Source organism: Candoia aspera, chromosome 2 (genome assembly GCF_035149785.1).
Source record: "Candoia aspera isolate rCanAsp1 chromosome 2, rCanAsp1.hap2, whole genome shotgun sequence".
Classification (NCBI taxonomy): Eukaryota; Metazoa; Chordata; class Lepidosauria; order Squamata; family Boidae; genus Candoia; species Candoia aspera.
In genome coordinates, this window is record NC_086154.1 from 222,542,422 (window position 1) to 222,556,410 (window position 13,989).

The 13,989-nt window shown below is 38.6% G+C and overlaps 1 protein-coding gene across 2 annotated transcripts in view; it reads left to right on the forward strand.

Moving 5' to 3' along the window:
* CHD1 (chromodomain helicase DNA binding protein 1) overlaps positions 1-13,989 on the forward strand; it is an 82,699-nt gene that overhangs the window by 47,483 nt on the left and 21,227 nt on the right. For both annotated transcript variants that reach the window (XM_063295394.1, XM_063295393.1), the window contains exons 13-20: positions 5,781-5,870; positions 6,465-6,655; positions 8,506-8,694; positions 8,820-8,979; positions 10,594-10,746; positions 10,862-10,933; positions 12,647-12,796; positions 13,144-13,292. In XM_063295394.1, the coding sequence (XP_063151464.1) occupies positions 5,781-5,870; positions 6,465-6,655; positions 8,506-8,694; positions 8,820-8,979; positions 10,594-10,746; positions 10,862-10,933; positions 12,647-12,796; positions 13,144-13,292 (1,154 nt within the window). The remainder of the gene's footprint in view (positions 1-5,780; positions 5,871-6,464; positions 6,656-8,505; positions 8,695-8,819; positions 8,980-10,593; positions 10,747-10,861; positions 10,934-12,646; positions 12,797-13,143; positions 13,293-13,989) is intronic.

A 13,989-nucleotide genomic window follows, 5' to 3' on the forward strand; every position in this document is an offset into this window, starting at 1 on the left:
TCCATGTGGCATCTCACATCGCCTTTTGACTTGATCAGTTTTTCAAGATAATGAGAAAAGCTTGAGAAAACTGACACTGATAGCTGGTTTTTAAGGCTTTTGATTGACTTGCATTCCAATCTCTTCATTAAATGGAAAATGGACCATCAATATCTTTCCTAGCCTTTTTTCTTATAGAGAGGTTAAACAAAGTTGTTTATTGACCCCATTTCTATTTTGTTACTGTTTTTATTAATATAATATCAGTCATCACTCACTCAACAATTATAAAATCCAGTCTTGATGTATACTGACAGCAGGGGCTTCTTTGTGGAGATACATACAGTAGCATTAACAATGCTGTTCAGATTGACAGATTGCTGCAATACAAAAAAAGTTCAGGATTGTTTGTGGAAAAACTAAAAGGATAGCAGGAATATAAAAGTACAAATATCCAGGAACAAAGTCCCTTCTTCAAATATTTGAATATTATTGTGCCATTTCTTGGTGGGCTAACATGTAGTTCTGTATCCTGCTGTGATATCCCTTGCCCCCATTAGAAGAACTAAAATCCTGGTGTGGGGGAAAAAGGTAACCAGGTTTGAGAATGTGATGGCACTCATCATGCAGATACGGTTCAACATTCAAAGTTTTTGCCATGATATTCCCACTTTAAGGAAAACAGCTTCCATTCTTAATATTTATACAGGTCTCATTAGCTTGCCTTTAAAACTGGCATTTATTGGACTCTGTTTCAGGCTTGGAGTTGGAAGAGATCTCAGAGATAATCTAATCCAGTCTTTTTCCCCAGTGCAAGAATCCACTATTACAGCATCCCTAACAGATGGTTCTTCAGCAAAGAATCGTTACCTTGTCGTGGTGCTGGAGCTTGAGCACCTCAATGATGCCATGAGCTAAACCGTGAAGGGCCACCCAAGATGGGAAGGTCATGACAGAGAGGTCAGACTAAATGCGATCCCTGGGGAAGGTAATGGCAACCCACCCCGGTATTCTTGCCTGAAAACTAAATGGATCAGTACAACCAGAGATATGTCGGTATACCATCGGAAGATGAGACCCCCAGGTTGGAAGATGGTCAAAATGCTACTGGGGAGGAACAGAGGATGAGCTCAACTAGCCCCAGACGTGATGACGCAGCTAGCTCAAAGCCGAAAGGACGGCTAGCGGCCGACGGTGCTGGTGGTGAATGGCGAATCCGATGTTCTAAGGATCAACACACCATTGGAACCTGGAATGTAAGATCTATGAGCCAGGGCAAATTGGATGTGGTTATTGGTGAGATGTCAAGATTAAAGATAGACATTTTGGGCATCAATGAACTGAAATGGACTGGAATGGGCCACTTCACATCAAATGACCACCAGATCTACTACTGTGGACAAGAGGACCACAGAAGAAATGGAGTAGCCTTCATAATTAATAGTACAGTGGCTAAAGCAGTGCTTGGATACAACCCAAAAAACGACAGAATGATCTCGATTCGAATTCAGGGCAAGCCATCTAACATCACAGTGATCCAAATATACGCCCCGACCACAAATGCTGAAGAAGCTGAAGTAGAGCAGTTCTATGAGGATCTGCAGCACCTACTGGACAACACGCCTAAAAGAGATGTTATTTTCATCACAGGAGACTGGAATGCTAAGGTGGGCAGTCAAATGACACCTGGAATTACAGGTAAGTATGGCCTGGGAGAACAGAACGAAGCAGGACATAGGCTGATAGACTTTTGCCAAGACAACTCACTCTGCATAACAAACACTCTCTTCCAACAACCTAAGAGACAGCTTTATACATGGACTTCACCAGATGGACAACACCGAAATCAGATTGACTACATCCTTTGCAGCCAAAGGTGGCTGACATCTGTACAGTCAGTAAAAACAAGGCCTGGAGCTGACTGTAGTTCAGATCATGAACTACTTCTTGCACAATTTAGGATCAGACTAAAGAGATTAGGGAAGACCCACAGATCAGCTAGATATGAGCTCGCTAATATTCCTAAGGAATATGCAGTGGAGGTGAAGAATAGATTTAAGGGACTGGACTTAGTAGCTAGGGTCCCGGAAGAACTCTGGACAGAAGTTGGCAGCATTGTTCAGGAGGCGGCAACAAAATACATCCCAAAGAAAGAGAAAACCAAGAAGGCAAAATGGCTGTCTGCTGAGACACTAGAAGTAGCCCAAGAAAGAAGGAAAGCAAAAGGCAACAGTGATAGTGCGAGATATGCCCAATTAAATGCAAAATTCCAGAGGTTAGCCAGAAGAGATAAGGAATTATTTTTAAACAAGCAATGCACGGAAGTGGAAGAAGACAATAGAATAGGAAGGACAAGAGACCTCTTCCAGAAAATTAGAAACATTGGAGGTAAATTCCAGGCCAAAATGGGTATGATCAAAAACAAAGATGGCAAGGACCTAACAGAAGAAGAAGAGATCAAGAAAAGGTGGCAAGAATATACAGAAGACCTGAATAGGAAGGATAACAATATCGGGGATAGCTTTGACGGTGTGGTCAGTGAGCTAGAGCCAGACATCCTGAAGAGTGAGGTTGAGTGGGCCTTAAGAAGCATTGCTAATAACAAGGCAGCAGGAGACGACGGCATCCCAGCTGAACTGTTCAAAATCTTGCAAGATGATGCTGTCAAGGTAATGCATGCTATATGCCAGCAAATTTGGAAAACACAAGAATGGCCATCAGATTGGAAAAAATCAACTTATATCCCCATACCAAAAAAGGGAAACACTAAAGACTGTTCAAACTATCGAACAGTGGCACTCATTTCACATGCCAGTAAGGTAATGCTCAAGATCCTGCAAGGTAGACTTCAGCAGTTCATGGAGCGAGAATTGCCAGATGTACAAGCTGGGTTTAGAAAAGGCAGAGAAACTAGGGACCAAATTGCCAATATCCGCTGGATAATGGAAAAAGCCAGGGAGTTTCAGAAAAACATCTATTTCTGTTTTATTGACTATTCTAAAGCCTTTGACTGTGTGGACCATAACAAATTGTGGCAAGTTCTTAGTGGTATGGGGATACCAAGTCATCTTGTCTGCCTCCTGAAGAATCTGTATAACGACCAAGTAGCAACAGTAAGAACAGACCACGGAACAACGGACTGGTTTAAGATTGGGAAAGGAGTACGGCAGGGCTGTATATTCTCACCCTACCTATTCAACTTGTATGCAGAACACATCATGCGACATGCTGGGCTTGAGGAATCCAAGGCTGGAGTTAAAATCGCTGGAAGAAACATTAACAATCTCAGATATGCAGATGATACCACTTTGATGGCTGAAAGCGAAGAGGAACTGAGGAGCCTTATGATGAAGGTGAAAGAAGAAAGTGCAAAACTGGCTTGCAGCTAAACCTCAAAACAACCAAGATTATGGCAACCAGCTTGATTGATAACTGGCAAATAGAGGGAGAAAATGTAGAAGCAGTGAAAGAGTTTGTATTTCTAGGTGCGAAGATTACTGCAGATGCTGACTGCAGTCAGGAAATCAGAAGACGCTTAATCCTTGGGAGAAGAGCAATGACAAATCTCAATAAAATAGTTAAGAGCAGAGACATCACACTGACAACAAAGGTCCGCATAGTTAAAGCAATGGTGTTCCCAGTAATAACATATGGCTGCGAGAGCTGGACCATAAGGAAGGCTGAGAGAAGGAAGATCAATGCTTTTGAACTGTGGTGTTGGAGGAAAATTCTGAGAGTGCCTTGGACTGCAAGAAGATCAAACCAGTCCATCCTCCAGGAAATAAACCAGACTGCTCACTTGAGGGAATGGTATTAAAGGCAAAACTGAAATACTTTGGCCACATAATGAGAAGACAGGACACCCTGGAGAAGATGCTGATGCTAGGGAGAGTGGAGGGCAAAAGGAAGAGGGGCCGACCAAGGGCAAGGTGGATGGATGATATTCTAGAGGTGACGGACTCGTCCCTGGGGGAGCTGGGGATGTTGACGACCGACAGGAAGCTCTGGCATGGGCTGGTCCATGAAGTCACGAAGAGTCGGAAGCGACTAAACGAATAAACAACAAACAGATGGTTATCCAGCTTCTCTTTAAACACCTCTAAATAATGGGAGTCAGCCACCTCTGAAGGCATTCTGTTCCGTTGATGAACAGCTCTTTCTGTTAGGAAGCCTTTCCTGGTGTCCATTCAAAATCTACTTCCTTATAATTTGCTCTTTTTGGTGCTGCATCACTGTTTGTTCATGCTCATGGTCCATAAGACACCTAGATCATTTTGACATCTGCCCAGTATGGTTTCTTTCCCCCATCCCACGCCCATATCCTATATTCATTCCTTTGTTTTTTTCTATTCAAACGTAGGACTTTGCATTTGTTTCTGGTATAGGCAACCAGTGAATGGTCTCAGGTTTTCCTCCCCCCCATTTTTTTATTTGAAGGGAAAAAGTATTAGCCTTCACTAGACATTTGGCACTATGCCTTCCTCCCATGATTTCTAAATATCACAGGAAGAGATTCTGAAATGACATGCACAACTCCTATAAGTGTCAGATGTAACCTTTTTTTAGGTTAACACTCTAGACTTGTGTCCTTATTTTTAGGTCAATTTGAACACAGTTACAACACAATTCTTTGGTTTGGGAAGAAAACCGAAACAAACGAGTTGAGGAATTTTGTCCTCTCCCTTTCACCTTTTACTATATTGCTATTTTCTCCAAAGAGCAGAACCATCCCCTCCTTTTTCTTTTTATTGTGGCATAGCTATAAAATCCCCGTTGTTGCTTAGCACCCCTTGCAATTCTAATTCCATTTGTACTTTAGCCTTCTTGACTTGCTTTCTACAGAAACTAGCTGTTTGCTGGTCCACCTTCTTGGGATTATACCCATTTTCCATTTCCTTTATATGTCCTTTTTACTTTTAGCCCAGTTGAAAGCTCTCTGGGCATCCATATTGGTTTCCCAAATTCTCCCCCATTTTTTCCTCATTGGAATGGTGCATGACTGTATTTCTAGTCTCTTGGTTTTGGTAAGTTCCCAACCTACCAATGTTCCTTTTGACTTGAGGATTTCTATCCATGAGATCCCATCTAGTACTTTTTTAAGCTTGTTGAAATTGGCTCTTGAAATCTGGTGTGCATGTACAGCTGTACTCAAATTTTGTAGAATCATCAAAACAAGGAGGCACATACTGGCAAAATCACCAAGATTTGTGTCTGAATATTAGGTCTGCTTTTCCAATACTCTTAGATTATAATTAATTTTATTATTTATGATTTTTACCTAGAGTTGTAATCATATATTTTGACTATTTTTTCTTCATGTTTTATATTGAAAAAAGCTATTTTGTTTGCTATAATTGGTGGCTACCGAAGTGCATATTTGCTCTATTCAGTTCCATTCCATTCTGTTGCCATCTAAGGCAGCTGTAATGAAAAAGAGGAATCCCTATATAGTAAATATAGTTTAAATTTAAAACCAGGTCAAGTCCCCTTTCTCTTGAGGCCACAGTTGCAGGAAGAACTACAAGGCAGTTAGAACTAGCTAATAGAGGTTAGATGAAGAGCAATGGCTGTGTAGCTTTTAAATGGCACTGTGGAAAAACAGTGCAGGACTAAGACTAGCTGTTCCTTTTGAGGTAGGTAGTTGTCTTTGTACTCCTTTCCTGTTCCTCTATACATCATCATGTGTTTATATATACAATATATGTTTGGATTGGTGGGCTTAACAACCAGATTGCTTATATTAGCTGTTCCATAGATTTTTAAAATACTGTGGCCTTGTATCTCACTGATTTTGTCTGTAGATAAGAACACATGAATGGATGCATCCACAGACCAAACGATTAAAATTTAACATCTTATTGACAACTTACGAAATTTTGCTGAAAGATAAGGTTAGTAATTAGACTAACAATTTCTAAATATTAAAACAATATTTAAGACACTTTACTTTTCTCAGTAAAAATAAGAAACCAGTGTGAATGTTCTTATGATAAGCACCAATAGCTACCAAGCATAACTTCGATGTTTTGGATGTTCCTCTCCAAAGATGAAGAAATAAGTCTAACAACAAAAAGGAGACTAAACCTTGCAGAATGCCTTTTATAACTGCCTCCTCCTCCACCAGACCCAAAGGGGACATTCTTAACAAGGTTGAAATAAAACTTGCACCTGTGGGATCCATAATCTTCCTTTCCCACAGAATTAACAGAAAATGTATGACATTTCTGGAGCTGGTAGAAATAATTTCCATCCTGTTGGAAGGAAAAAAAGAGAAAAAAACTAGGAGAAAAGGAAGTTTTCCCTTCTTCCTCATCAACACTATCCTTTCAGAGCTTTGGATAAAATGGTTTCTCTGCCTTCATATATTCTTATTTGTTTACCTGTGTAAATTTTACTAACCCGTAATTTACTTTAAATTGCCATGTTAGTTGTTTTTTTTTCTTTTAAAGCAAAACCTAATTAATGTTTTTTTCCCTTCTGAAAAGTCATTCCTTGGAGGCTTAAATTGGGCTTTTATAGGAGTAGATGAAGCCCATCGGTTAAAAAATGATGATTCCCTCTTGTATAAGACATTAATAGACTTCAAATCTAATCATCGCCTTCTTATCACTGGAACACCTCTACAAAACTCCCTGAAAGAGCTGTGGTCCCTGCTTCACTTCATCATGCCAGAAAAGTAGGTAATCATATTGCATGGTCTCACTGAACATAGTAAGGCTGCAGTTTGGTTAATATTTCTCTTGTTTTAGTGGGTAAAAGCTTACCTCTCTGGAACCCCTTGTTTCAGTTCTATTGTTCTTTGGGTGCTATTCCCAGTCAGATAAAAGTTGATATTTTTGCTACTTTATTATATTTAGATTTTAACTTTTAAAAATGTCAGTAACAGCTAGAACAAGAATTTGAATTGTCTGGTTTGGAGGTCAGTAACAAATACTCAGGAGCACCACCTATTATATATTTGGCTGTATGGAAGAATTGTTTCTTCAGAACTAATTTTCACTGGCTTTAAAGAAGATAAATGCATCTCAAATGCTATATACTGTAAATCCCAGTATCACTGAGCTGATGGAGGGTTTCCTTTTAACATAAAAACATAGAAGGGACCTCAGTGCTCATTTCTTGCTTAATATAAGATAAGAATACATGAATAGTGCAGGTGGATAAGTTCAAATACCTACTTATATCTTTGTTGATCAACCAGATGCTTATAGAAACCCCACTAGCAGGATATCGATGTAATAATCATGTTTCTCTCCTCTCCCCATAGTTATCTAGAGATATACTGTTTGTAATACTGGAGGCAACACACAGCCATGATAGATTTAACTCCTTGATTTTATCTAATCTCTTTTTAAAACCCTAAGTAGTGGTAGCTTTTACTATATATTGTGAAAGCAAATCTCATTGCTTAAATATATTATGTTTGAAAAAAATATTTTTCTTTTGTGTGTTCTAAATCTCTCATCATTTAGCTTTGTTAGCTTTTACCATAAAATACTTAATTTGATGTAACTGTCATGTTCCTTTACCACCAACTGCCCTTTTTAGTGTAGGTTAAATGTTTGTGGCTCCTTGTTCCATCTGGGGAATTGTTCTGTTCCAATGAACAATTCCCCAGTTCCTCCTAGAGTTAACCTCTGCCACACTTCCTCCAACTTTAAAATATCCTTTTTGAGATGTACTTAGAATTAAACACTTCTCAGAAATAGAGAAAAGATAGCCTATTAAACAGAAATTTACTTACACTGTATTAAGCTCCTAGAAAACAGAGTAGAAATTAATGGAACATATACAAAACAAGTTCATTGATTTTCATTATTTATTCATTCCATTTTTATCCTGCTGCAGTCCATAGCAGCTTTCAGCAGCTTAAATAATAATTCAAATATCCTGAAGAGTGCAGAATAGCCTTCTAGAATCTGGTAATTATCTTTGCACTGAAGTTAGTTTTTCATCCAACACTTCTAGGAAGTAGATTGAGGAAGGCTGGCTTAACCAAACAATCTTGCTTGTTTCAGATCTGAGTACAAGTAGTCCTTGTTTACTGATGCTACTTGGGTCTGGAAACTCCGCCGTTAACCAGTGTGGTCATTAAGTTGGAAAACCATGCGACCATGCTGCTTAGCAAAGGCAGTTCTGGCAGTCCCAGTTGCTATTGTTAAACTAGGACTGAGTGGGTCGTTAAGCAAGGACCTCATGTGACTGCATCTTCTGACTTCCTGCCCGCTTCCCCATTGACTTTGCATGTGGGAAGCTAGCAGGGAAGGTCATAAGTCGCGATCATGTGACTGCTGGGATGCTGCAACAGCCATAAGGACGAGGCTTGGTCATAACTACCACTCGTTCAGCACCATCGTAAGTTTAAACAGTCACTGAACAAGTGGTCATTGCATGAGGACCACCTGTAATTCTTACATATTTGTTTTTATCTCCTGAATATATAATACTAAAGTGAAATTAATATTTGAATTAATTTAATCTCTTTGAATCTATTGCAAAGTAGAATATTGTGGTTTTGTATTGAAGATTCTCTTCTTGGGAAGATTTTGAAGAGGAACATGGGAAAGGAAGGGAATTTGGTTATGCAAGTCTTCACAAAGAGCTTGAACCATTTCTGTTGAGGAGAGTTAAGAAAGATGTAGAAAAATCTCTACCTGCCAAGGTTGAACAAATTTTAAGAATGGAAATGAGTGCATTGCAAAAGCAATATTACAAGTAAGTCATTTATTACGTTTATTTGAATGATACAGAAATATATGCAGATTGCTGTGTATCTGCTATTGTTTTGTTTTTGTTTTCCACAGTCTTGTTATTGACAATACATGTTTTTAATGTCATAGGTGGATTTTAACAAGGAATTACAAAGCCCTAAGTAAGGGCTCAAAGGGCAGTACCTCAGGCTTTCTGAATATCATGATGGAGCTCAAAAAGTGTTGTAATCATTGCTACCTCATTAAGCCAGATGATAATGAATTCTATAACAAACAGGAGGCCTTACAGGTAAATGTCCATTAAATTGTTTTATATGTACTCCAAAATTCACATATTATTTGAATGAGATTTAGTGCTTTGTGTCTCAGGATACTGCTGTACATATATGTAACGTAACTGTAAAAGTATATCTTCCTCCAGTTATACAGTTTACAAAAAAGAAAAATAAATGCAAGAATCAAGCAAAGGAAAATAAAAAGTGGATGGTGATATCCATTTGATCTCTCCTGACAGAAATGCATCATGGAGGGCATGATCTTGGGTGATTTCTTGTTGCACTTCACCCCTCTGCATTGCAAGCACCATCACCAAGAAAGTGTTTTCTCTAGCTGCCATCCAATTCACATTGTCCTTTCACTGTTATATTGTTTTAAATCTTAGAACTGGGAAGCATGGAACAAGTGTCACGTCCAATAATCTGTGCAGCGAACTAAATTGAGTTCTTTGCTTTCTCCTTTCAAGACATGTTTTTCTTGTCACTGGAAGCCTACTTTCTTGTAAAAGCTCTTCTAAATTCTCTGCTTGTTATAAACTGCCAAAATATAATTTTATTTAATTAGTCTCATCTGGGGTGCAATATTGATCCTTTCACACAACTGAAATATTTTCAAGTGTCAGATAAATAACTCTTAAAATTGTGCATGCAAAAGAAGTGTCTTACATTTTGATCACAGAAATTTGTCTAAACACTTTTATTTGGTAATACTGTAAACTGTTATATTAAGCAGCTGAAATTACTTGGAAATACCACGTTTTTGGGTAACTGAAATCAAGCCAACAAACAGGTCTGAGAAAGAGATACGTAGGAATCTCAGGACTGTCTTTTATAATAGCACTTTCTTTCTCATCACAACAATAGATAAAGCTGAATTGGGGACAGTGTGTGAAAGTACCTTATGATACTTTCTCCTTTACAGGATATATTGTCTCCACAAGGATAATTGTTGTTTAAATGACAATGTAGTGCATTCTATATATGGCTGCTCTTAAAAATGGATCAGTAACTTAATTTGCAATATTGCTAATTAGGACTAGACATCACAACCTGTTATGCTACTGTATCTGCTCTATTTCAATCTATGTCTATACAGACTTCAAGATCTTTGCACAGGCCCTCCTTACACTGCGGGACCAAGATGCAAACTGGAAAATCCCTGATGAGAATTCTACTTTGCTAGGTGGCCTTAGGCAACTATCTGTTTGGCTTAGACCCATTCTCTATATCTTGTGTGCAACAGAAGAATAAAAGACTGAATTGTCTCATAAGGTTGTTGTAAAATCACTGCTAGGTAGTGCCAATAGTGAAATACTTAAAATTATGTCCAAAGTGGTAGTTATGTAGTGTACTGATCAGCTTTTACAGAGACTTTTTCAGTAACTGTCCTACCTTTGTGCAATTTTAGTTTACTTCACACTTTTATGGATTAATACATGTAAAGACAAGATTAAGTTTCTGACTCCACTTGTTTTTTTTATTTTATTTTTTTAGACATTGGGCTGCTAGCAGTTCTCACAGAAATGCATTAATGTTATCTTTTAAACATACTCTTCTTTCTGGCAAACAGTTTTTAAAAGAAAAAAACAAAACTTTTTAAAAGTGTGATGCCTTATTTTTCTTTAAAGAATTTAATCCGGAGTAGTGGGAAGTTAATTCTTTTAGACAAGCTGCTGATTCGCTTACGAGAGCGTGGCAATAGAGTGCTTATATTCTCTCAGATGGTGCGGATGCTGGACATCTTAGCTGAATATTTGAAATATCGTCAGTTTCCCTTTCAAGTAAGAACTTTATTCTTTAGCTACATGATTGTGAATGCATTTATTTCCATTATTGATTCATACTTGCTGTTTACATACTTACACAAGTGTTCTCTTTTTCCACCCTCTCCCACAGAGACTAGATGGGTCAATAAAAGGAGAACTGAGGAAACAAGCACTGGATCATTTTAATGCAGAAGCCTCTGAGGTAGGCAGTTAATTGTCTTTTTTTTTAAAGAAGTATTGTCCTGTCCCAGGCCAAACATGCATAAACACAATGTACATACACACACAGCCAGGAAAAAAGGTCCAAAAGTCAAACAAGTTTGCATTAATAGAGTCCCAAAATCTCCAAGTCCGAAGCAGCAGGAAAAGAATGTCAGAGTGAGATCTGAGAGTAAGAGTGTCACAGTGGGTTTGTCAGCCAATCCGGTGTCTAAAATCAAAGTCATGGGGTTCAAAAGTTAAGATTCAAGGCACACAGAGTCTAGGTTAGTGAATAGTTGTTTCCAACAGAGGGGCTTGGGTTTGCTGCTCTATTTAAGTAGAGCCAGTGCCAGTGCTGCTCATTATGGGAGGACACATGTCAGCCTTATGAGGTAGTCCAGACAGGAAACACAACCAGATGAGCTAAGTCTACTTTATTGCAAGGTTACATTAACAGAATCTTGCAAATCTGAAAGTACTTCTCTCCCTTGTCCCCTTTACAACCCAAAAACTAGAGATGGATTCTTCTGAGCCTCTTGCCCCACTCACTGTCCAGCTGCAGGCTATGCTGTCTCTTATCTGACCATTCCTTAGGCAGTATCTCTTCACCCCATCTCCCAAGGTCTTTCCCACATACCATTACAGGCATTTGGCAACCACCTTGCACTTGTTGCAGAAGCGTCCCACAGTCATGTGATCACCTTTTGTGATATTTCTGTTGCGGACTAAGCTGACTTTTATCTGACTGTTCCCTTGGTTGCATCTCATTGCCCTGTCTCCCAAGATGATTCCCACACACTATTACAGCGCAGGTCCTTTCTTGTGAGAAACCTCATAAAGTGCCTTTGCTCTTCCCTCTTTTCTGTGTGGCAAGCCCTTGTGCTAGGGGGAGGCAGCAGCTTAGAGTCCTCATCTTTGGAGACTGGTGGCAGCATTCCTGTTGATTACTGGACAGCCCCACCATAACTACCTGCAGGTCCTCAGATGGTGGTTCATCTGTTAACTCTGGAGCAGACTGCTCAATGTTGGTCTCCTTGTCTGAGTCTGAACTCACCATGACAAGTATGGGACTCTAGCACTTATAAAAAAAGTAATAATAGTCTTAATGTGTTGTCTTTTGTTCTTGTACACACTAGGAGACAAATGTTGGTGTGCTTAGAGATTGACCAAACTCAACAGGGTTAAAAATTTGTCATTATGGTAAACCTCTGATTTAACAGGGTACTTGGGAAAAGGGAGTATCCGTTAAAGCTGAATGTCAACTTGAGAGTTTATCTTAAATCATAAAAGCAATGGGTAGGCAGAGCAGATAAGCAGGGCAAAGCTTTTGTGTATCACCCTGTCTCTCCCCTTTTCTCTTCAACAGTTCCTAGTGTGGCAGATCCCATCTGCCCCCAATCTTCCCAGCAACTTTCTTTCCTCAGACACCGCTGCCACTACCCCAGTGCAGCATATACTTATTCAGCACATTTTGTGTGTTAAATTCAAAGTTCACTAAACAAAGGTTAATTAAATCAATGTGTCATTGATATAAGTGATAGGGCTACCAGATTGGGCTGCAAAAATCCAGAAGTCTATAAAATTGCAGCAAAAAGATTTAGAAAACATAATATTTTGCTTCTGTCTAAACAACTTAGCTCACATTGTCGAAATATATAAATACCTACCTTATCATATGCATTTTTCCACTATTTAATTCCTCTTTTAATTTCAGGATTTTTGCTTTTTACTATCTACAAGAGCTGGAGGTCTGGGTATAAACTTGGCATCTGCTGATACTGTAGTTATATTTGACTCTGACTGGAACCCTCAAAATGATCTGCAGGCTCAGGCTAGAGCACACAGAATTGGACAAAAAAAACAGGTTTCAAATTTAAGTTCTAAATTAATTGTTGGGTATATCAGAGCACAAGAATTTAATATATATTCTCCATTTTATCTCTATTAGATTCATTGAAGGTTAATCTTGGTAGTTAAAGATGTCCTATCCCTGTGGTTCATTGCTGCAGAATTGTAGCCCCTGAAAACAGATATATTATATTGCTCATTTAAGTATATATATTGAATGGTTTAGATAATTGATTCAGATATAATATATTTTTGTAATAAAATGCATATTGCTCCATTTCAACATTACTTTTTTATTAAAATAGGAAATAAATAGTAACTTTTGTTTTGCTATGTAACTCTTAAAACTTTCTTTACCCATAGGTTAACATTTATCGTTTAGTGACCAAAGGATCGGTAGAGGAAGATATTTTGGAAAGAGCCAAAAAGAAGATGGTTTTAGATCATCTAGTCATTCAGAGAATGGATACTACAGGAAAGACCGTATTACATACAGGCTCTGCACCCTCTAGGTGTGTGTGTGTGTGTGTGTGTGTGTATTTTAGCTCCCCAAAGTATAAAAATAATTTGTTAAACAGTTAGATATAGTTCTCTTGACAAGCTGCTGATATTTTCTACACATAGTTACTTTCCACAGATTATCAGAATAGTAGTAGAGGATTCACTCAAACCACCAAATGTCTAAGCTCTGTACCAGCATGCTAGCCTCAGGCTGTCTGGACTAAACCACTTGGTTTCCCAGCTAGAACATGCAACCTAGATATACTGTTTGCTTTCCCTTCCTTCAGTTTTTATGTCCTTCTACAGAAATCTCAGTCAGCATCCCCATTTCTCTCCAATCCTATATTATTGAGGTATGGAAGAAGATGCCTTCCTGTAACTTCATTCTTCTATAGCAGCTACTCTGAAGTGGCCAAATTGAAGAAGTTGCTCAAAAAAGGAAGGAGAAAAATGTGGGTAGGCTCAAAACAAGTAGACATAGGTATTAAGGAAGAAAACGATGTGAGCAAAATAAAGAGTTTGTTTTGTTGTTGTTGTAGAGTATCAGGAACAAGAATCCAGAGGATCAAAAAGCCAGTTACATCTGAATGTATTTGTTCAATATTTATTATCATGATTTAAAGGCTGCCCAACTCCAGACAACCCTGGGCAGCTTACACATTAAAAGTGAGAAACAACAAAAGAAGAGTACAGAACATATGCATCCAG